General features: G+C 36.5%; 2 protein-coding genes across 2 annotated transcripts in view; one reads left to right on the top strand and one right to left on the bottom strand.

Annotated features, from left to right (window-relative positions):
* CCDC146 (coiled-coil domain containing 146) overlaps positions 1 to 24966 on the top strand; it is a 110499-nt gene that overhangs the window by 19473 nt on the left and 66060 nt on the right. The window lies entirely within an intron of this gene.
* Positions 4315 to 11159, bottom strand: FGL2 (fibrinogen like 2). Its single transcript, XM_022554458.3, has 2 exons — positions 10439 to 11159; positions 4315 to 7660 (listed from the first exon to the last, which is right to left on the bottom strand). Exons 1-2 carry the CDS (start codon positions 11052 to 11054, stop codon positions 6954 to 6956), a joined length of 1323 nt encoding a protein of 440 aa, XP_022410166.1. The 5' UTR covers positions 11055 to 11159; the 3' UTR covers positions 4315 to 6953.

Below are 24966 nucleotides of genomic sequence, written 5' to 3'. Positions count from 1 at the left end.
AGCTCTCTCTGACCTCATCTCCTAAACCCCTCCCACCCGAGACTGTCTGCTTTTCCAGCCTCCTTGCTGACCCTGAAACGTGCCAAGCACCTTTGCACCTGATGCTCCCTTTGCCTGGAGCATACTTCTACCAGATATCTGCCTGGCTTGTTCTCCTGTATCTTCAAGTCTCTGTTCCAATGTCACCTCCACAGAGAGGTCTCCCCAGACCACCTGTATAAAATAGCACCTTTCCTCTGATACTTCTTATCTCTCTTTACCCTGCTTAATTTTTCATGGCATTTATCATATATTGTTTATTTATTCATCTCTTGTGATTAAATATAAACTCCCTGAGTATAGGGGTCTTGTCTGTTTCGGTCTTCCTTGAAGATCACATCATATACACTCAATAAATACCTTTTAAATGAATGACAGCAAACTCCACTCTAACATTTCTGTCTTCATAAATCTTCTAATTCCAAGACAATTTTTGGCTTCTCAACTTTAGTTAATACAAGCTGCTGTTGAATCTAGGTAGGTGTTTTTTGTTTTTTTTTTAACATCTTGATTGGAGTATAATTGCTTTACAATGGTGTGTTAGTTTCTGCTTTAGGCAGGTGTTAACTAATCAAACTATTGGAACCAAACACATCTGCCCAAACTAGCCCATTGAATTCAGAATTTCCAGTAAATATACCTGTATCAATGAACTCGGTCACATATGAAATTCTGTTTTTTCTTCTTTAGTCAAAAGCAACCTCAAAATCTGTCTTTATGCATATTCCCCAGCTTTCTGCTGATATAAATTAGCAAAGTTGTATAAAGGCTTCTCCGCCAGTTTGACTTTATAATTGACCAGTGGGCATGTCTTGCCCTGGTTACAGATCTGGGGATGCTGAGAAGTGGGATGGAGAAGCATAAAGGAGAATTAAGATCACTCCCTCAGAATGAGTGTTTTTGTTTTTTTCAGATACATACCCAGGAGTGGAATTGCTGGGCCATATGATAGTTCTATTTTTAGTTTTTTGAAAAATCTCCATACTGTTTTCCACAGTGGCTGCACCAGTTTACATTCCCACCAACAGTGCACAAGGGTTCCCTTTTCTCCACACCCTTGCCAACATTTGTTGTTTCTGTTCTTTTGGATGATAGCCGTTCTGACAGGTGTGAGGTGATATCTTATTTGGTTTTGATTTGCATTTCCCAGATGATTAGTGATGCTGAGCATCTTTTCACGTGCCTGTTGGCCATCCATTTGCATTTCCTCTTTGGAAAAATGTCTATTCAAGTCTTCTCCCCACTTTTTGATTGGGTAGTTTGTTCTGTTGATGTTGAGTTGTATGAGCTGTTTATATATGTTGGATATTAATCCTTTACTGGTCATATCATTTGCAAATATTTTCTCCCATTCAGTAGGTTGTCTTTTTTTTTTTTGTCAATGGTTTCTTTTTTTTTTTAATGTATTTATTTTTATTTATTTATTTTTGGCTGCATTGGGTTTTCATTGCTGCACATGGGCTTTCTCTAGTTGTGGCGAGCTGGGTCTACTCTTTGTCGCGGTGCACGGGCTTCTCATTGTGGTGGCTTCTCTTGTTGCGGAGCATGGGCTCTAGAGCGCAGGCTCAGTAGTTGTGGCGCCTGGGCCTAGTTGCTCTGCAGCATGTGGGATCTTCCCGGACTGGGGTTCGAACCCGTGTCCCCTGCATTGGCAGGTGGATTCTTAACCACTGTGCCACCAGGGAAGCCCTCAATGGTTTCCTTTGCTGTGCAAAACCTAAGTTTAATTAGGTCCCATTTGTTTATTTTTGCTTTTACTTCCTCTACTTTAGGAGACAAATTCAAAAAAATATTGCTGCTATTTATGTCAGAGTGTTCTGCCTATGTTTTCCTCTACGAGTTTCATAGTATCCAATCTTACATTTAGGTCTTTAATCCATTTGATAGAGAATGTTCTAATTTCATTCTTTTACATGTAGTTGTCAAGATACATGCACCCCAACGTTCATGGTGGCATTATTTACAATTGCCAAGATATGGAAGCAAGCTAAGTGTCCATCAACAGATGAATGGATAAAGAAGATGTGGTATATAAATACAATGGAATACTACTCAGCCATAAAAAAGAATGAAATTTTCTCATTTGCAGTAACATGGATGGACCTGGAGGGCATTATGCTAAGTGAAACAAGCCAGACAGAGAAAGATAAATACTAAATGATATCATTTTTATGTGGAATCTAGAAAATACAACAAAATAGTGAATATAACAAAAAGAAGCAGACTCATAGACATAGAGAACAAACTAGTGATTACCAGTGGGGAGGGAGGAGGGGCAATATAGGGGTGGGAGAGCAGGAGGTACAAACTATTGGGTATAAGATAGACCCAAGGATGTACCGTGTAACATGGGCAGTATAGCCAATAGTTTGTAATGACTGTAAATGGAAAGTCACCTTTAAAAACTGTATTAAAATTTTTTTTGAAAGATTACTCCCTCAGGAAAGAAGACAACAGTGCCTTCAGCAAGAAGACCTCTATCTAATGTGGGGGAGGGACCACTCCAAGGAGTCACGCAGGCTCAGTCACATTTGGGAATTCAGGGGACTCCGAGTTCTCCAAGTACCCCCAATTTCCCTCACTCCTATTCTCACTTCCAACTCTTCCCAATCAATAAACAAAAGAAACCTGGCAGAGCTATGATTCAGTAAACATTGCAAATTGGCAATGCACAGAATGAAATTCGAATTTGGATTCAGCCAACTCTCCTTGTTAGCTCTGGGGAGAGGGAGGACATTGGAATTGAAGGTGGTTTGCAAAGGGGTCTTTAGTCTGAGCTATAATTTAAAAAAAATTAAAGCATTTATGCATTTCGTATGATTAAAATTAATTTCAAATTTGCAATATGGTATAAGTATGAAAAACTACTTTTTTCTCTAGGAACTCAGCCAGGTAGAACAATCACTGTCTGGCCTAGTACAACCATACTCCTCTGCATGATATATACCCAGAGGCATGTTCCTAGAACCCCTTCTAAAAGTTTGTCATTCTTATGTACGCAATGCTATGGTATATGTGATCCTGTCTTGCCATATCCTCCCCTGAAGTCAATCACTTCTAAACCGCATCACAATCTCGCACATCCTCAGATTTGATGGTACCTACTCCTTCCCCAGTTGTAACTCTGGCTTCTTTAGACTACAGCTCTTCATCTATGGTAACATATTCATGAACCACTTTGAGTAATAACACTCTTGTCTCAAATTTCCTTTACATCCTAGCCTAACAGATTGATTTTAGGGTAGAACCTAGACGATTATGGAATAATGTAATATATAATAAGGAATATATAGGACGGTATAGGACCAAAGAGACAAGGCACCAAACCCCTCCTGATGTCATCAGGAAAGATAATTATTTAGGATGATGGTGATGATGATAATATATATGTATGTTCTAGGTGCTTTGCATATGCTATCTCATTTAATCGTCTCAATAACTCTATTCTACTGTTATCCCAGTTTTATAATTGAAGGAACCAAAGAACAATGAGATTAAGTGATTTTGCCTGTTTTCACACAGCTTGCAAATAATGGAGCTGAAATTCATACCTAGTTAGCCTGGCTGCTGAGTCCCTGCTCTTAATTACGGATAATAAGACAAAACTCAGTGGGGGTCAAGGATGGCATTCTATCCAGACCAAGGGAACAGTAACACAAAGTAATGAAAATATGAGAGAATATGGTTTGTACTAGAACAACAAGGCATTCAGTTTGGCAGGAGTGTGAGTAGTGGCAGAGAGGACACTGAAAGGGTAGGCAGAAATCGGTTCACGAAGGGGCTTATTTGCTGGATTTTATCATATACAAAATGAGGAGCTGTTGACAGGTTTTAAGCAGGCAAATAACATGATCAGAATTGTATTTTTGAATAATCCCTGTGGCAGTGATATGGAGGATGGATTGGAATAGATTCAAACTGGGGGCACAGGTCACTATTAGGAAGGGCTTGCATTATCCTAAGAGGATGATGAGGGCTAAACCAGAACAGCAAGAATGATGGAAAAAAGGGGAGACGGAGTTGAATGCTGCAAACTGAAACTGAAACTTCTGTATTTCAAATGTGTCAACAGTATTCTAGAGGGAAATAAGATAATGGTGTTCCTGTGTTTGTCTCTGTCTTCCTGTTAATGAAATAGTACTCATTAAAGTCTTCACAGAGTCAAAGATATTGTCTAGTTAGGTAAACATTATGCAAGTTTTCAGCCAAGAGTAAATATATAAAAATTATTTTACAAATAATACTTAATGTTTCTGCATTGAAGAAATAAATAGATGAGAAGATTAAATCTTTTATTTCACGAGGCTTTTAAAAGACACAAAACATAAACCTATTTATACATAAAGGAAAATAAGAATTCTAAGCAAGAGCTTATCATGACGACATTACCCATCATTCTTTACCTTTAAACCTTCTACCCTTTCCTTGGGTAGCCATTCAGAAATAAGGACCAGTGAATTTTGTTATTTGGATGTCTTTTATCGTCGTATATTTAAGCTCTTTATTTACTGGATGAATGTGTCATCATTTCATTTAGAGCATTACTACTTATCAGAAAATCCGATTTTTTTTCTGTGATACGTGAGCCAGTTCCATTTGGAATTTCTAGAGGCCTAATTTTAGCCAATATTTTCAAAGTATGATAAAGCTCAGAAATAATTTGTTAATTAAGATAACAAATATTAGCCAGTAAAATGAAACTGAGACAAGACTCTAAAATAATGTATTTGTTAGTAGTCAATCCACATTTATGAACATTAGCATATATTAGTGAACAGTTATGTTAAGCCAAAAGACTCTCTCAGATATAATCTATTTCCATCAATATGTTAAAGATTACCAAAATCTAAAATATATTTTATAATATAATAAGTGACATGAAATGATTTCAAAAAGGATACAGAGTTTGTTATTAGAAAGGTACCATAAAAGTATAATGGGAAATAAAATTTTAGTTACTTAATATAATGTGGAAAGATAGAAAGATAAGCTTTTAAGTATTTACGTAGATTAATGAATTATTTGCCAAATTCTCCTGAAATGATACCTAGTTCCTATTAAATCAGTGGACACTTGCTATATGAGCTATTTTTCTTTAGAACTGTATTTTTTTAAGGAGTCCGTTTTTATCAAAGAAATTTACCTAAACTTATACATATATTAATAGTTATATATAGTAAGTGAAAATGCCCTTATCTGAAATTAATACATTGTATAATATCAAAATCTTCATAGTCTTTTTTAGAAAACAGAAAAGAGAGAGAAATAAAGAATAAATTAGTTACAACATTTACATTTGATGTATTACTGAGTAGATATGAAGCCTCTGAAATCTACGATATTTTATATTTTTGTCATCACTTAATTCTATTTGCATTTCTCTTGCTTTAGTATTTTAATAGTATTAATAATATAGTTTGCATCATGTTTACCTGAACACTTTGTATGTTATATATTTTTAAAATAATATCTTGCTTCTTTTTGATTAGAATTTTCTATAAAAGACATTAGTTGAAAAATTAACTTCTTACCTACAGCTACTATCCTCCTTAATCATTTTCAAATAATGGGTAAAGCTGCATCTTTGTGAATTTATTTTTGAAAACTTGGTTCCTTTAGTAGAAACAGACACCAGAAATTGAACGTTGAATGTATTTCTATGACTCACATACAGTATGGTGTATCCTTTTCAAATTTTATCCTAGAGCACTTTTTTAAACGTGCATTAGAATACAGCTGTTCTCTCTGAAATGGTCCCTTTATTACAATGGTGAAATTTAACAAACTATTTTTATAATCTTTTGAATATCATTTTTGCATTCTGGAATTAATTAATGAATTATAAAAGTTCCAGATACTTTTGTTTTGTTAAAAAAAATAAACACCCGTATTTGAATCTTCTGACAGCAAAACAAGCAATATACCATTTAGGGTTGAAATATATAATATTTGAACTACGGTTCTATATATTTCAAAATTCATATTTTTTTATAAATAGATTTATCTATTTGTCCTATAAAACGTAGCTTTCTATGAAGTGAATCACTTAATGATATTATCGCTTTGGATATAAAATTGGCCTACACGTAAGTGCTTCACTCCTCACCCACACCTACCTCTCCAAAAGAAAGTCTACCAGTAGTCTCGCACAGTAGTGAGCAGTCTTAAATTAAAAACAATTGTGCATTAGAGCAAAGGAAGATATTTTTCATGTTAAAGCAGTTTTTACCATCAAACATCTAAAGAGTTATAAACTATGAATGAATTACCTTTAAACCATGGTCTTTAAGGTTAAATTCATTTTCTGAATGCTTTTAGGAGTGACATTATGCTATCACCTTTTAAAATATTTTAAATGATAAAATGTTACATTTCACGAATAGTGCAGGAACAGGTTTAATTACGTATATTTCCCTTTGCTTGGGAATTAAAATGCTGTAAATGCCATAAATTGAGTAAGTTTATCTCAGAATGAGGAATAGGGTATTTAGAGACAAATAAATACCCAATAACTATTTATAGCCTGAAAACATGTGTTTAAGTCATAGTCAAAATACAGGTTAATTGTGTAAAATCTAGCCTACTGAATAAACAAGTATTTTTTTAATTAGAGTGAGTAATATGAGTAAAAACTTTTCAAATAAGAGACATTAAGAGAATTATAAATCTACTGTGTGATTCTCAATATTCCCAATTGCTTGCAAGTGTTTATTTGGATAACAGCATAACAGCAACAAAGGACTTCTTTAAATGGCATATTTTTCAGCTTTATTTCAAATGCTGTATAGCATAAGAACCCATTGCTCAGAGAGAAATTTTAAGCCATGGAAAGAGTATGAAACATATTCCGAAGTGCTGAAGGACTTAATTGCCCTATTAGGTAACAAATACCCAAAAGAATGAGCATTAGTGATTTATGGCTTAAAGTGCTTGGGTCTGATCAGCATTTTGACTTCTTTGAAGGAGGACTTGTAGCCACCAGGTTGTGCCTCACTTATACCAGGCCAGGTCCCCCAGAAAATCCCATTTCGGACACCTCTGTATTTCTGGTGATAATATTTGCCATTTAAGTTTGCAGAAAGACATGCATCAAACCACCAGCCTGAACTGTAGTACAGCCCACAGTTCCCAGAAGGGTATCTATCGTTGTCTCTATCCGGGGTGGTGAAAAACTTCAGATCGTGGTTGTAATGTTTACTGAAACGTAAGGCATCTCCAGCTGTGCCATTATAGTTACCAATGTGTAAACGGTATTTGAGAAACTCGTTGGCCACATAAAATTGATCATACAAGGCATAGAGTTTGACACCGTTAAAGTCTTCAAGATCTATTCTTAGAATCATGTCCTTACTCTTAGTCAGAAGATGGATTTTATCGTTCCCCAGCCAAAATTCTCTTCTGGGGTTTCCAAAGCCTACTTTGTAGTCTTGCCACGTTCTGGTGAAGTTGGTGCTTCCATCAACACGTGCCTGCAGCACTGTCCAGCCTCCCCCCATGGTCTCCATGTCACAGAAAACTTCGAAGCTACTATTTTTGGGATCCGGTGTAACTCTGTAGAGCTCACTGCTTCTTTTGCCTATCGTGTAGTATTCAGAGCAATCTTTATATATAAGATGTTGAACTGCAGGGGTAAAAAAAGAAAGGCATTGGATTTTGTTGATAAAAACTGGCCATCTAAAGAATTCTTTATATGCACGAAAGCAGTTTTATAATTCGATCAATGGTGATAATGAAACCTTGCTCAGCTAAACTTACTTGAACCTGTTTAGCAAATGCTTGTTAACACCTCAGAACAAGAACCTGGTGTCATAAAGCAGACAAAGCTCCCCAACACAGTCTTGGTTGGTAATAATACTGACAACACCACCAACAAACAACAACAAGAAGACATAAAAGTGATAGTTTTAGTAACTCAGTAATATTTAGTGAGGGCTCCGCATGTGTTCTAGGGATTCTGCCAAAGACTTGATAACATTTTCACACTTAATCTGCACATGAACTTTATGATGTAGATATTACTAACAACCTGCTGGTGAGAAAGAATATTAGGCTCAAAAAGGATCCGTGGCTTGCCCAACTTCACAGAAGCTTTAAAAGGCAGAGCCAGGACAGAGCTCAGATCTGGCTGGCTGCAAAGCTTGTCCTTGTGACCACTGCATCCCTTGGTCCTGAAAGTCAGCTGATTCCAACGCTCCTAGAACTGCATTCCATGTATACAGAGGAAGCACAGGCTTCTATATCCTTTCACCTAAAGAGGCTGATAGACTCCACTTTCAGGCAGTTTTATAGGATCGTTCCAAATGATTTATTAAAATTCTAAAATACAGCATTGATCAACATTTCCATTTATTTTACTTGCTTGACAATTAGACACAGAAGCTTAAGTTCTTTTTAAAAACTTCAATAATATACCAATATTCTTACTCTGAATTTATTATCTAGGAAAATATTTAGCTAGTGTTTCACATGTCTGGTTTCTAGAAGGAAACCACAGGCGATTATGCCCAGGATTAGCGTAATAAACAGTTAATGTGGTTCTGTAGGAACCAATACAGATATTTACTCCAAAATAATTTTTTAAAAAATTGGTACTGGATCAGGCAAGTTTAATACAAGCCGCTTATGAGCCACAAATAATCTATTCATGTGTACTTAGAATATTCAGATAGTTCCCCAAAACTTAGAAAAAAAAAAGACAGTAGAATCTTGTTCTTGTCATTACAAATTGCCATGCAGTACCACATCTAATGTTCACCCATGTATGTCACCTAAGATGTGAAACTCTGCCTTACAATGTGCAGGGCACATTTAGATGCAGGCTGCTGAGAGTATTAGCAACAGTGGTCCTGGAATCTCCCAAATACCTTCACTGGGTAGATTCCCTGGGGAATCTACCTAGGGAAGATGCATGAGGTGCTTGTTTCTAAGGGCCATGATCTCTGCTCCAGGCACCATATCCCTTCAGCCTCACACTCATGCAGAGATGGCTTTCCAAAGTGGGATAAGACCACCATCAGCAATGGTCCCAGAAACTCATGTGGAAAAACCAGGGTTTGGGGGAACCAGTGCCACAGCTAGCAGTTCGTGGGCAGAACAGGCAGTTAGGTTTATGGCCTTTAACATATATTTATTAAAGCTAATTCAGATTATCAGCAAATAATCTGGATGGGGAAGATGGGTTCTATTGTTACATGCTTGAATTCTAGTGAAAGAGAGGAAGAAATAAGAATGTATTCCTTCCCTTAGTGGCATGCCAAAACGCCCCTTAAAATGTTTTTGGGCCACTAGGTCTAAAAGCAAAAAGTTTTGCACACATATGAAGCCATATAGCTGTTTTTATCCCATCTATAAAATCTCCCATTTCCACTAGACATTTGGGATCATGAACTGCAGATTACTTGCTAAAATCTTTCAGAGGTCTCTTGTTGCCATATAAGGAGCAGTCACCTGACCACACAAATAAACTGATTTCCAAAGAACAGAGTACAACCCCAAACACTGCCTTAACTCTACTGTTTTCAAACACTTCAGTGAAGAGATAAATAAGTTAAACTCACTGAAACATTAAGAAATTCTCTTAGAATATTACTCTGCCATAAAAAGAAATGAAATTGAGTTATTTGTAGTGAGGTGGCTGGACCTAGAGTCTGTCATACAGAGTGAAGTAAGTCAGAAAGAGAAAACAAATACCGTATGCTAACACATATATATGGAATCAAAAAAAAAGAAAAAAATGGTTCTGTAGAACCTAGGGGCAGGGCAGGAATAAAGACGCAGACGTAGAGAACAGAATTGAGGACATGGGGAGGGGGAAGGAGAAGCTGGGAGTAAGTGACAGAGTGGCATGGACATATATACACTACCAGATGTAAAATAGATAGCTAGTGGGAAGCAGCCGCGTAGCGCAGGGAGATCAGCTAGGTGCTTTGTGATCACCTAGAGGGGTGAGATAGGGAGGGTGGGAGGGAGACTCAAGAGAGAGAAGATATGGGGATGTATGTGTACATATAGCTGCTTCACTTTGTTATACAGCAGAAACTAACACACCATTGTAAAACAATTATACTCCAATAAAGATGTTTTTTAAAAAAAATAAAGAAAAGAAGTTCTCTCCCTCCACTTCTGTTTGTGTGTAGCTCTGGCGTCAGCAAATAAGATCTTTGAAATTGAAAGTGCTTTCTAACGCATACAGAACTCATGATTTTTTGTAATTAGGTCCTATTCCTTTCTGTGGACACATGTGCAAAGATAATAGTTTTTTCTGTATCACCTTGATGAATAAAAGGCTTAACTTATATAATTCATCCTTTATTTAACTTATATGATAAGGTTAATGTTTATAGATACTGTCTAGCTATATAACATTCATGAACAAATGATAAGAAAACATTATACATACCTGGACGTGATTGTATTTGTTCTTGAGTGGGACACTTAGATGAACATTTGCCATCCAAACTATTGACAACAAATGTTAGGTTTGCCACTTTGCTATCAACGTAATGTTCTATGTTGTTCATATTTACAAGATTCAGCTTCTCCAGGCGACCCTGAAGCACGTCGATCTCCTCTTTGGCATCCTTAAGGTCAGAGGACAGCTTGTTAACCTCGCTCTCTAACTCTCTAACTCTCTTGTCACCAGCTTCTCCCAGAGCTCCTGTACCGGGTAACAGCAGTCCACTTCTGCCCAGGTCTCGGTTGTCATCAGCCTGCAGTTTGCAGTCTTGGCAAGACTTCTTCAGGCTCTTTACAATTTCCTTGAGGTTCTGGACTTCTTTGAACACCTCCTCGATCCTGCCAAACTGCTTGGGGAGCTGAATGGTCAGCGGGGGCAGGTTCACCTGGTAGGGACAGTCGCCTCCCTCCTCGCATTTCGCTCTGCTTTCTAGTCTCACCGGGCAGGCGTCCTGGGCTGCTTCATCTTTAATTTCCTCTGTTGCATTGTCTGCCACAACCAAAAAAACATAAGCAGCAAGGACAGCGGAGCTCAGCCAGCACCACTTCGCCAGCTTCATCTTTGCGGTGGCGCTCGCCCCAGCAGAGAAGGGGGCGGGCTGGAGCTCTTTTTAAGAGCTGCAGCTGCCTTCCTGAGTCAGGCTTTCCCTGTTCTCAGAAAAGGGCGGGAGCACGTTGCATCACCAGTCTCAGAAACGCGGAGGAAGAGGAGATCGTCCTCATCAAACTCAGTGTGCCCCAAACTGTTATTTGTTCTCAATCAAAACCACCCGTTTTGGAATTCCTGCAGTTGGTCAGATGCACATACTCAACAAGTTTCACTTTCATCTTTTATTTTTAAAAAGCACAAGAAAAATCTTGAATCTTAAAATAATTATCCTTGAAGTAAATCGTTTCATGATACTTAACTCCACAGTGGAGTAAATAGTTTTTAAAGATAAAATTGAATGTGCTAGTTATCCAGATTATGTGAAAGACAGAAATGTTACCAAAATGGAAATGGTTCTTTTTCCTTCTGGGAATGGGGCATTGAGAATTCTGTATTTTCTTCACGTTGGGCTTTCAGGTGAAATCTCAAGCACTTAAAATTTTAAATATAATGAAGTTCAGCTTTCTGGTTCTTGCAATGGACTTTTGTTTCATCTGTTTGAAAAGGGAAGAAAACTGGTAGAGAAAAAAGTGCTGCTTTCTATTTCTCCGACCACTGCATAGCATAGGAGGAATGTCTAACTGACAAAAACACCATTAAAATACATCCTTGCCTTTCATCAAAACCAGCAGCCTTCTCCTTTGCTCTTCACCAATTCTGTGACTGTACTGTCCTTCCACATCTGCCAAGTACGAATCTCTGAACTAGTCTGTCCCATCTCGGTTCTGATTCTTCTTTTGTCTCCGGCATCTTTGCCTTCCCTCCCCGCGGGCAGCCCTAGCAGTCCCCTCTCTGTGTTTCTGCCTCCGCAGTGAGCCCTCCACCTGGTCTCTATGCCACTGCTTTGCCCCAAACACGGCTGCATTCATGACTTTTCACACTTTTCAAACCTTTTTTCATGGTTTTCAAACTCTTCTCCTGAGAGGCTGAGGACAGGAAGGGGGAACAGCTTCTATTGAAGGAACCACCTCCTTTGAATTTATTTTAAATATTGGCATCTCATGTAAGGTTTCTTATTAAAAAAGGATTTTATTGTTTTAAAAATAATTTCAAAGTTATGGCTAAAAATCTAAATTCTTATTGTATTATCTAAAGTGCTCTGTAATCTATCTCTTATTTATTTATTTAACCTGATTTCCTATGATTTTTCTATATACTCCTTCATTCCAGCCAAACACTCCCATTCAGCCTAACTATACATGTGCTCTAAATGTGTCAGGCTCACTTTACACTTCCAAACTGTATTTACTCCTGGATATTCAGGAGACCTAGATTCCACCCCTGCATCTACTTCTTATTGGATCTATAGATCATTAACTTTGCTGAGCCTTTGTTCCTGTAACTGTGAAGGAGAAATTTGGCTATTCTCCCCTCATACAGGAATGATAGTTACAAAAATTTTGAGTGGTGCAGTGCTGAAGGAAAAATATGCAGTGTATAAAATGTAACATTCTTGGGCTTCCCTGGTGGCGCAGTGGTTGAGAGTCCGCCTGCCGATGCAGGGGACACGGGTTCGTGCCCCGGTCCGGGAAGATCCCACATGCCGCGGAGCGGCTGGGCCTGTGAGCCATGGCCGCTGACCCTGTGCGTCCGGAGCCTGTGCTCCGCAACGGGAGAGGCCACAACAGTGAGAGACCCGCGTACCGCAAAAAAAAAAAAAAAAAAAAAAAGACAGAGAATTACGATAATACAGATAATAATATCTTATAAAGCAGAAATATATAGGAACGATATTTAGCTCAAGGTACATTATTAAATGCCTTTGACTTGATAGGCTATAAATGCACATATTTAGCCTGTCAAGTCCAGTCAGGAATTTATTAAAGATCTGTATACTCAGCACTATGCTAGAGCATATAGATGTATCCATCCATCCATCCATCCATCCATCCATCCTATATTAATTGAGCATCCCCTATGTGCAAGACATTGTTCCAGGCACTTAGGCTACACTAGTGAACACATCAAACAAAAATCCCCTTTTCCTTCTTAGGAAGGGGTATTGAGGGCTTTGTATTTTGTTCATGTTGGACTTTCAAGTGAAATCATAAGCACTTTTAAGCTTTTCTAAATCTAACAAATATAGCTTTCTGACTCTTGCATTGGGCTTTTGTTTCATCTCTGTGAATCAGGGATTTGCTTTCTAGGCACTGATGTTGATTCTTGGGCCCTGCACACCCCACTTAGCCAAGGGCCAGTGGCATAGTTCCATCTAAAAAGCTTGGCTGTGCTATGGGAACTGGCTCCTGTCCCTTCGGGACCATAGAAAATACCCCAAATAAAGGCCAAAAATTGCTTCATTAATCAGTTTTTATCGACACTAGTAAGTGGGAATTCTGGGTTCTTAATTTTAAAAGATTACTGTTCACTTGCCAGAGGCAGACACTAAGTGACCACCCCATGAAAGAGGCTCAATCTGCCTAATGAGTTTACAGCCCACGGGGGCAGAGAGTGTTGTGCAGGAAGCTTTCACAAATACTATCTCACTACATCCTCCCATCTACACAATTACTTCCTGCATGTGCAGATGAGCAAAGAAAGGGTTCAAAGCAATAAATCACTTGCCTATGGTTTCGCACTTTTTAAAGGGCAGTTGGAATTTGAACCTGGGTCTGACTCCAAAGTTCACGTCTTCTCCTGTGCCACCCTGCCATGTGGGGGGCAGGGAGATAATACTGGAAAGGAATATTGGTACCATGTTGTGGAGAGCCGGGTGCTTAAATCACTACTTAGATCAGTGGGGAGCCACTGAAGGTTTTGAGCAAAGGAATAATATAATCAGTTAAGCGTTTGAGAGAAATTAATCTATCATTGAAATTGTAGGTGCGCTGGAAAGGGAAAGATTAGGCAAAAAGAGCAGTTTAGAGGCCATTTAAATAGTCCAAGTCATTGCTTCCCGAAGTGTGTTTTCTGGAACTTGAGTACCTAGATGTTGATAAATGTTATGTGACAACAGAGTTCCAGGACAGGTGGCTCTGAAAATTATCAGTAATTTGCCAATGTGCATTACGGATGGCCAAGAAGAAAATAACATATGCTGCAATTTTCAAATTTTGGTTCATAATGGGAATCTTTTTTTTTTCTAGCACCATTTTTAGGAATGAATCTTCTGCTAGAAACCAGTAGGAAATGCTGTGCTAGGTGAGAGGTGCTAGTGTAGTGGCGGGAACTAGGTAAGAGGTGAACTAGTGTGGTGGCAGGAGGGGTGGTGAAGGGGTAGCAACTACTTTTGTCAAAGAGTAATAGAATCTATAGAATATGATAAGGGATGAAAAATGGAAGGAGAGGGGAGAGTTGAGAGAGCACCATGAAATATGACTCCAACTGAAGTTAAGTAATGCCATGGCAATGAGAGTAGAGAGGGAGCCATAAGCTGGAGAGAGTGTAGTAGTATTATTTCTGTTTTGAATAGAGTGACAAGCCACCAAGTAGAAATATCTAACATACAGTTGAACATCTAAGTATTACAAACAGCACAGAATGGATATGGATGTCAATTTGAGGCCACAGGAACCAAAAGGATGGTAAAACATGAGAACCAGAAGAGTGCTGTGTCACAAAGACCAGGAGAGAGGGTTTCAAAGCAGCCATCAGATAATCAAAAACTTGAAGAGCTGATTTCTGGTCCTCAACTCCTACAGAATTCCCACCGTCCGACCTTGACTCTCTGCCATCTCCTTCTTGCTGGAAAACCTTTCCAGATTTTCTCATGCCCAGCCTGCCCTGACTCCTAGAATCATCTACTGATTCCTCATGGCAGTGTCGGAAACTTCTACCCCGTATCTGCTCTCAAACTGGAACTGATGCATTATGCCCACTTACAGACTTGTTTTTCAGATCTAAACAAATTATCTAACACCAATACATGTTGGGATTTTAAAGTAGCAAGATATATCTTTATAAGCCCCATATGAAAATTACTTTCATCAGTCTATATTCACAATATATTCAAACTTCTTTTTTTTTTCTTATGCAAAGTATATTTAAGAGAGGATCTGCATTTACTGTATCTGGATCAGATCCCAAAAGCAAATTTTCATTTCCCTTAATACAGTTTTCTTAAAATAAAGAAACCCTTTATGTTTCTATTTGTACCAAAGGAAGTACGTAAATTTAATAACAATTATTATTTATAGTACTGAGATCCTTTTCTTGATATTATGCCTAATAATTTAACATATTTGTAGTTTCTAACTTACTAAATTTGATGGTTCTTTAGGGAGTACATGTTTGGGGATAAAAAATTAAAACATTCACTTTTTAATCTACTTGGTTTGTAATGTCAACAGTAAATAATGTTTATCTTAATATTCCTTAGAGGTCTTAGTCCTTGTTCAGTATAAAGTTCATGGAAAGAACTTTAAACAAAAGCCTGATTTCAGCAGCCCATAGAGAATTGACTGATTTTGGTTAAAACTAGAATAACAATTGGTAGGTTCTTTGTTATGTCTTGCAAGTACATCTCTAGCATAGATAAAGAGATCCAGACTAGGAAACCCTCCAGCATGGACCTACCATGAAAGATCCACTATGTGAATCCTTAAGGGTCTGGATCAAGAGAAATATAGGGCAGAAATATGCAAAGGTCCACTCTTAATAAGACTATAAAACATGCAGTCATCTGATGAACTAATGGCCTAGGTCTTCAGTGAGATATCCAGGGCTTCTCAGGTTAGAATTTTTTGAAACTGGAATATTTCATGGGAGTCTTGGAATGTCCATCTTATCAATGTCAATATCTTATCAACAAAATCTTTTACTGTGTATCCCACACCAAGCCAGGGATCATGGTGGAGCTAAGAGATCCATGGGGCATGGCATCTAATTTTCCTGTCATCTCTCTAAATTTCCAGAGACTCAATAAACTTCGTATAACCAATGCTGAGGAAACAAAATATGTTTATTTTTATTTCTTGTATTGGAGATTGATCTTGAGTTTCCTTTTATATTCCTCAAACAAAACAAAAAATAAAATCATAATAAAGAAATCATAAAAATGAAATTGTGGCTTTCCCTGTCTTCCCTTTGTTTCTCATAATTTATGGTAGTTATGTTTTCTATAATGTCACCACAAACACTGAATTAGCAAATACCAAACCATTGCTCCTAGGGGAAATACAGGGTTAGGCTTCTACGAGCCTCTGGTCCTAATATTTTTGTCAACTGATCAATATATAACCTTGTTTTCAATGTGTTTCTGTTTAAAGACATCTTGTTTAGTATATATTGTTGATTCATTAACACAGAATACATGACCAAGAGAACTATAATCATGCCTGAAGGAAGCTTATCTAACACATGTATTTCCTCCTTAAGGTACATCACAGCCTTCTTGCACTGAGGAATACTAGATAGCACCTCAGAACTATGCTTAGGGGCCATTTTAAACAGTGAAAACATCAGCAAAAAACACAAAAATGTGGAAAAACATGGCACTTAGACCACAAAAAGAGCACTTGGTTACAGTATGAGAGCTGAAATAAGACAACAAGAGTGTTGATCTCTGACCTCAGCTGGGAATGCATGTGTTGGGCAACTCGAACTTTTCACCACACTGGCCATGTCTACAAATGGTCCCCAAAGCCCACAGGTATTATCCTGGAGTTATAAATAAATTCTAATAAGTAACTGAATTTGCAAATATGCAATACATGAATAATGAGGATTGATTTTACACTGTTACAAAATCCAAGGCTTTAAATTCTTAGAAATGTCTATATATTCATTCTAAGTGTTAATTTGGTTTTATCTGTTTTATCACTTGCATTCCTTAGGGTATTATTTGCTTTGTTTGCCTTTACTTGGCATTTAAAAATAATATATAAATATGAATTTATAGAATATATAACATTACATATATCTATTATATTATATAATTTTATATAATATCATGCAATATCATGTATGTTATATAATTACATAAATTTAAACTGAATAATAAAATTTAGCTTAGGAATTTGTTTCAGTTCATTCATAAAAACAGTATGCATCTTAAACAATTAACTTTTTAGGGAAAAATGAAAATAGTAAACTAATTCCATGCCAACTGAATAATTTCATGCTGCATGTATGTCTTTTAAAAGCCTGTTCTTTCCTCTCTTTGAAACTTGTTTCTTAAAGACTCAAGTTTATCTTACGAAATATATATGTCAGCATATGAATTCTCAATAAATGTTAATTTAAAGGTGATTTCTACTGTGCTGGTAACTAAAGAAAATCTATGAAATGGAGTAAATGTTGTAGTTTTAATAGTAAACATGGTTTAAAGTATGGCATTCTAAGGTATAGCATTATCTTATTTCTTTCTCCGCTTCTAGTTTGATATTATCTATGATTTGAGTCATATCCTATTGTTTGCAATGAAAATTTTTCAGAGTATAAGAAACTACTTCTTGATCATTATCAAGAGATGTAAAATTGCTTGGCCCTTATTCTAAAGTGTCCACCATTATTTACCACAGCTTTCCTCTGCTTGTGTATTTAACACACAATTATTTCAATCATGTTTACATGTACAAATGATATGGCACGTATTTTGATACTTAATATAAAGTTCAGCTGCAACAACTGCTGTTGCACAGAAAGATGACAACACAGATGCACAGTTGTGGTCAAGTCATGTATAAACGTAGGCTTAAAATAAGTCTCCAATCACTACCATTTTCATCTCAAAAATAGCATGACATGACAGGGTGAAAAGAGCCTTAGAATGGTAGTTATGGAACCCATGATCTTAGTGAGGAAACTCCCACTTTCTTGTCACTTAACTAGGCATTAGTTTCCTCATCTATAATATGAGGTCATATTAGAGATCTTAAGGTCCTTTTCAGGTGTAATAGTTTATGACTGTAAATGTTATTAATTAGAAGTCATGTAATAGCAAAGCAAGTCATAAGTATAGATGGTCCTTTAATTAGATCATTAATTCCAATGGAAAATTATAAAGATCTTCTTCGTTTTAGTTATTCCTCCATTCAATGAGTCCTTATTTTGCATTTATTGAACCATGCTCTGTACCGACCCTGGGGATGACATAAGTGAAAAAACAGACCCAGTCCTCACTTCATGGAGCTTTAAGTTGCAGAGCAAAGTATTTCAAGCCAGAGCTAGCCTTGGGCCGAGGCAATGTGTTTGGTGTTAGAAAGGGGGTCAGTAAGCACACCAAGGCCTTTTCTGCACCTCTCAATTCCCTCCCACTATGCCATGGCATTGGCCTCTCCCTTTGCTAACTCTGAAAATAGCCAACTTTAGAGTCATTCTTTTCAAATTAGACCACAAAGGTTGTACAGTGTCTGTATATAATCATGCCTATGTTGGATATATGCTTCCTGGCAGAGAAAAGAACTTCCAGTTTTCTTTATTAGGCTTATTTCTTTGCCTCTTAACCCACCTCCATAACTACCAGCACTCCAAAATCTCCCATTTACAAAGCAGAGTGTTTGGAATGAAAGGGATTTTTAAAAGAAAACCATATTCTGTACAAATGGCGTGTATAGCTTTCCTAGGTCTAAAATTTATATAATGATCATAGGGTTTATTAATTCAATAAAGTACAGATTAGGCAGAATGCACAGAATAAAGATACAGCTGTAGCATTGAAAATATAAGAGCACAGGAGGTAAACATATTAAAACTTTTTGCTTTTACATTTGCTGTTTTCCCTATTTTTTCCCTCTTGTTTTATCTTTGCTTCTGCATTGTGAGGCAGTAGGGGTACGGAGGAAGAAGAAGTTGTTCTTTAGCAACTAAAAGCATATGGATTGGGGGATTTTACTTTTCTCTTTTCTAAGGCAAGCCCCAGAAGAGGAGCCTGGCCTGACTGGGAGAATCTAGGCTAAGTTTAAGTGGCTCTTCCTCCCTGCTCCACGACTAGCTAACATCTGCTGCTTATTATGTGGCCCATCTTCTCTAATTTTCCTGCTAACTCCCACCCAAAACACAGAAGACAGAAATATAGTACAGAGGAATGTAGTGGAGCCCAGAGAGATGAAGGTGGTGGGATAAAGATGACAAAGAAAAGAGACTCGAGGGAAAAACAGGGAGAGAAATTGAATCATGGTGGGGTCTGTACCAGAGTCTTGTTTAAAGAAGATATTAAGTCCATATGGAAAGCTAATTTTATAGGATTTCTTTTCCGGAATGGGAATTGAGAGAACAAAGTTAGAGGACATGACTGGAATCAGAGCATTATGGCATCAAAGATAAATGCTTTCTTCATCATTTTGGCAGTGGCCAGTTGTGTTACTAGTTGCTTCAGATTATATTATTACATTGCCATAAATGAAGTTAAATAAACTTTTAGGACATAGACCTTCCAAACAGCTTTACTTTATAAACAGTGTGAATTTTTAGCCAATATACCCAATTTCCAATGTTTAAAGGAGTTTTGCTGTGGAACTATTTGCTTTCATAACAATTTAATTCACTGTGATTTCCTGAATTTTTCATATTTTAAAACACCAGTACTATATCAAATAGAATAATAACATTGTCAGGTAGAAGCTGAATATACTAGATACATATTCCAGTAATTAATATGAAATATCTAGAACAAACAGCATTTACAGTTTAATAAAGGAACTTTAATATTAAACAGCTATCTCAAACTTTTCCAGTGCTGTAAAACTTCAGAAAACGACATTACATGTTTTGAGGACTAGCCCCTTCATTTTACAGATGAGTAAACAGGTCTAGGAAAAACTAAATGACCTGTCCATGCCTGGCCAAGGCTGCTCATGTCTCCCAATTTCCATGCCATCTAGTTTACACTGATCTCTACAGTACCCTTAATTTGTAGCTAGACTATAGAAGAATGCTACAAAAATATAGTCTACCCATATTAAAACTTTCCTGGTACAATGCCCCTGGGATTTTAGAAAGCAATAAAGTTTCCTCACGTCCTTCAAAATAACTGGGCATTACCAAATGAGCTATTCACATACCTTGCTATATGTGAAAATGATTCAGACAATTTCTCCAATATATTCTAATCTGTCACTCTAATTTTCTCAACCTGTCTTTCTGTTTATGCTTGTGTGCGTTGTCTGGCTTGGAGTATAAATTCTTAGAATAATAATTTTTTAAAGACATCTTATGCCTCACCCTGCCAAGAACTGCATTCTAGAAGGCAAGAGAAAATAAAGTTTTAAATCTCTTTTCTGAAAAGAATAATTTCTGATTATAAATGAAATACTTGCTCATTATAAAAAAGATTAGAGAGACTTCCCTGGTGGCACAGTGGTTAAGACTCCGCGCTCCCAATGCAGGGGGCCAGGGTTCGATCCTGGTTAGGGAACTAGATCCCACGTGCATGCCGCAACTAAGAGTTCCCATGCCACGGCTAAGGAGCCCTCGAGCTGCAACTAAGGAGCCCACATGCTGCAACTAAGAGCTGGTGCAATCAAATAAATAAATAAATATTTTTTAAAAAAAGGTTAGAAAATACAGAAATTCTCAGGAAGCAAGACAAATCTTAAACAAACAACCTAACCTTACACTTAAAGGAGCTAGAAAAAGAAGAACAAACAAAACCCATAGTTAATAGAAGGAAAGAAATCATCAAGATCAGAGCAGAAATAAGTGAAACAGAGACTTAAAAAAATAGAAAAGATCAATGAAATTAAGAGTCAGTTCTTTGAAAAGATAAACAAAATTGATAAACTTTTAGCCAGACTCATCGAGAAAAAAAGAGGGCCCAAATCAATAAAATCAATAATGAAAAAGGAGAACTTAAAACCAACATCACAGATATACAAAGGATCATAAGAGTTTGCTATGAACAACTACACACCAATAAAATGGACAACCTAGAACAAACAGGCAAATTCCTAGAAGTGTACAATCTCCCAAGACTGAACCAGGAAGAAATAGAAAATATGAACAGACCAATTACAAGCAATGAAATTAAATCAGTAATTTAAAAACTCCCAACAAACAACAGTCCAGGACCCGATGGCTTCACAGGTGAATTCTACCAAACATTTAGAGAAGAGTTAACACCTATCTTTCTCAAACTACCCCAGAAAATTATACAGAGGAAGGAATGCTTCCGAACACACTCTATGATGCCAGCATCACCCTGATCCAAAAATCACACAGAGATATCACACAAAAAAAGAAAATTACAGGCCAATATCAATGATGAACATAGATGCAAAAATTCTCAACAAAATACTAGCAAACCAAATTCAACAATACATTAAAATGATCATACACCATGATCAAGTGGGACTTATCCCAGGGGTGCAAGGATGGTTCAATAACTGCAAATCAATCAATGTGATATGCCATATTAACAAACTGAAGAATAAAGTCACACAACCATCTCAATAGATGCAGAAAAAGCTTATGACCAAATTCAACATCCATTTATGATAAAAAAAACCAAACTCTCCACAAAGTGGGTATAGAGAGAACATACCTCAACATAATAAGGGCCAAATATGATAATCCTACAGCTAACATCATATTCAGTGGCAAAAAGTGGAAATCATTTCCTCAAAATGAAATCTTAAAAAAAATGAAACGAATGAATACAACAAAACAGAAACAGACTCACAGAGAGAGAACAAACTACTGGTTATCAGTGGGGAAAGGGAAGGGGGAGGGGCAAGATAGGGGTAGGGGACTAAGAGGTACAAACTACTATGTATAAAATAAATAAGCTATAAGGATATATTGTACGGCACAGGGAATATAGCCAATATTTTATAATAACTTTAAATGAAGTATAATCTATAAAAATTTTGAATCACTATGTTGTATACCTGAAACTAACATAGTATTGTAAGTCACCTATACCTCAATAAAAAAAAAATACAGAAATGTATATGACAACTATATTCCTACCACTTTTTTTATCTTTTCCTACCACTTTTTATTGTAGTAAAATATTCATAACATAAAATTCATCATTTTAACCATTTTTAAGTGTACAGTTCAGTGACATTAAATTCATTCACATTACTATGCAACAACTACCACCATCTATCTCCAGAAATTTTTCATCATCTCATACTGACTCTGTACTTAATAAAGAGTAAATCCCCATTCTCTGCTGCCCCACCCCTGGTAAAAACTGTTCTACTTTCTGTCTCTATGGAAATGACTATTCTAGGTACCTCGTATAAGTGGAATCATACAATATTTGTCCTTTTATATCTGGCTTATCTCAGTATAATATCTTTAAGGTCTGTTCATGTTATAGCATGTATCAGAATATCATTCCCTCTTAAGGCTGAGTACTATTCCACTGTATTCACACATCACATTTTGTTTATCTACCCATCTGTTGATGGACATTTGGGTTGTTTTCACCTTTTAGCTGTAATGAATGATGCTGCTATGAAAATGAGTGTACAAGTATCTGTTCAAGTTCCTTCTTTCAGTTCTTTTATGTATATACCCAGAAGTGGAATTGATGGATCCTATGGTGATGCTACATTTAATTTTTTGAGGAACTGCCCATAGTGTTTTCCACATTAGCTGCACCATTTTACATTCCCATCATCCATGCACAGGGCTTCCAGTTCCTCCACACCCTTGCCAACAGTTGTTATTTCCTGTTCTTTTGAAAATGGCCATCCTACTGGACGTGAAGTCCTATCTCATTGCGATTTTGATTTGTATTTTAGAATGATTAGTGATGTTGAGTGCTTATTGACCATTTGTATTCTTCTTTGGAGAAATGTCTATTTAGATCCTTTGTCCATTTTTGAATTGGCATTGTTTTGTTGTTGTTGCTGAGTGTAGTATAATGATGACTTTTATTAACATTTTAGACTATTTCAAATCATCTTTCCAAATATATATGTTTGTGTGTAATTTTATAAAAATTAGACCATCTTCTACATAAGTTTTAATCTTTTTAAATTCTGAATGTAACACGTATAAAGTGTCCAAAATATAAAGATACAATTGAAATCAAATACTCAACCACCATCCAGTCAAAAAAAAAAATACTGCCAGCTTCAGGAAATTCCCCTCCTACTCTGTCATTCACCCTGTAGTAGCCACTGTATTGACTTTTATGATAATGCTTTTCTTGTTGTTCTTAATAGTTTTACCACCTAAGCATGAATCCCCATACACCATACTTTTGTGTTGTCTATTTTTATTATTTTTAAAATTTATTTTATTTTTGGCTGTGTTGGGTCTTTGTTGTGCATGTGGGCTTTCTCTAGTTGTGGAGCATGGGGCTACTCTTCATTGTGGTGTGCGTACTTCTCACTGTGGTGGCTTCTCGTGTTGTGGAGCACAGGCTCTAGGCACGCGGGCTTCAGTAGTTGTGGCATGCGGGCTCAGGAGTTGTGGCTCACAAGCTCTAGAGCTCAGGGTCAGTAGTTGTGGAGCACAGGCTTAGTTGCTCCACGGCATGTGGGATCTTCCCAGACCAGGGATCAAACCCACGTCCCCTGCATTGGCAGAAGGATTCTTAACCACTGTGCCACCAGGGAAGTCCCAATTTTGCCTATTTTTAAATTTGATGGAAACAGAATTCTACAAAATGTATTATTTTGTGTTTGGTTTCTTTCACTCTATGTTATATTTATGAGAACCATTCATATTTTTGCATGTATATTTTCACTGTTTGGTTTTACCAATATTATATTTATCCAATATATTGCCAATGAATATTGAGGTTGTTTCCAATTTTCATAAATTACTAATAATGCAACTTGAACGTTCTTGTGTGTGTCTCTTGGTGTACTTGTGCATGCACCTCTGTGGGCATTTATCAAGGAATAGAACTGTTTTGCCATGGGGTTTGTGAGATTAGGTAATTTTTCATATAATTATTAGTCATTTGGGTTTAAGTGACTTTATTTTCATGATCTCCATTCTTCCAATATAATGTTTTTCTTTTAATTTCTAAAACTTTATTTGTTCTTTTTTAATACATTTGTATTATTAGCTCTTTGTATATCAAGTATTTGCATACTTTTTTCAACTTTGGCATTTGAATTTCAATTGTGGTATTTACATATATGGAAGTCTTTAGTTGTTTCATTTTTATATTAATCTTTTCCTTATGATTCCTTTACAATACTACAATCATATAAAAGCCATGTGCATTTTCTATTATTTTTATGGTTTTATTTTTTATGTTTGAATTTTAATACTCTAGAATTTATTTTAAAGTGTGACATAGGAGCCTAACTATATTTTTCCCCCAAATGTTTAAAAAGTTCTTACAATACAAAGTTTTAATGAATTCCACCTTTTCCCTGCACTGACATGAACTTATCCATAAGCAAAACGTTTTCTGGTTACATTGATATGGCTCTCTATCCTGGTGCTACTGTCCTACTGCTTAAATATGATAGATCTAGAATGCAACTTAAATCTGAAAGGGAAAATGCACACTTAGAAGTCTTCCTTTTATAAATTTAAATAACTTATTATTCCAACTGTACTTTACAATAATTTCCAAAAATTCTAGTGATTAATTTGGGAATAATTGACCTATTTTAAAATATTTTTATCAGCCTGGGACATTTGTTCACAATTTCTTTTACATTTCCCTATACACTTTTGTAGTTTTCTATATATGGATCTTTCACATATCTTGTTAAGTTTATTTCCAGATTTTTCATCTTTCCCACTGGTATTATGAATCAGATCTTTTCTTCAATATGTTTTCAAACTTCTTCTTATTATTAATTTGGAAAGCTATATTTTTATAAATTTATTTTATAGATTGACACCTTACTGCATTATAAAATTATTTTGTATTTTTCATGTAGGCATTTATATCAGCTGCAAATAATGACCATTTGTCCCTCTTTCTCATATATACACATTTTCCTGTCTAAATCCCTTGG

The sequence above is a fragment of the Delphinapterus leucas genome, chromosome 9, assembly GCF_059928025.1.
Source record: "Delphinapterus leucas isolate spDelLeu-1000000601 "Yukka" chromosome 9, BTC_Dleu_Yukka2, whole genome shotgun sequence".
Lineage (NCBI taxonomy): Eukaryota > Metazoa > Chordata > Mammalia > Artiodactyla > Monodontidae > Delphinapterus > Delphinapterus leucas.
Note: the sequence above shows the minus strand (reverse complement) of the source record. Positions and strands in the feature narration are given on the sequence as shown.

Bases quoted from the DNA above. Each gene is read 5' to 3' on its own strand.
- FGL2 (XM_022554458.3), bottom strand. From the start codon at position 11,054: ATGAAGCTGGCGAAGTGGTGCTGGCTGAGCTCCGCTGTCCTTGCTGCT. The intron at 7,661-10,438 runs GTATGTATAATG...TTACCCCTGCAG, and splicing joins ACAAATACAATCACGTCCAG to TTCAACATCTTATATATAAA.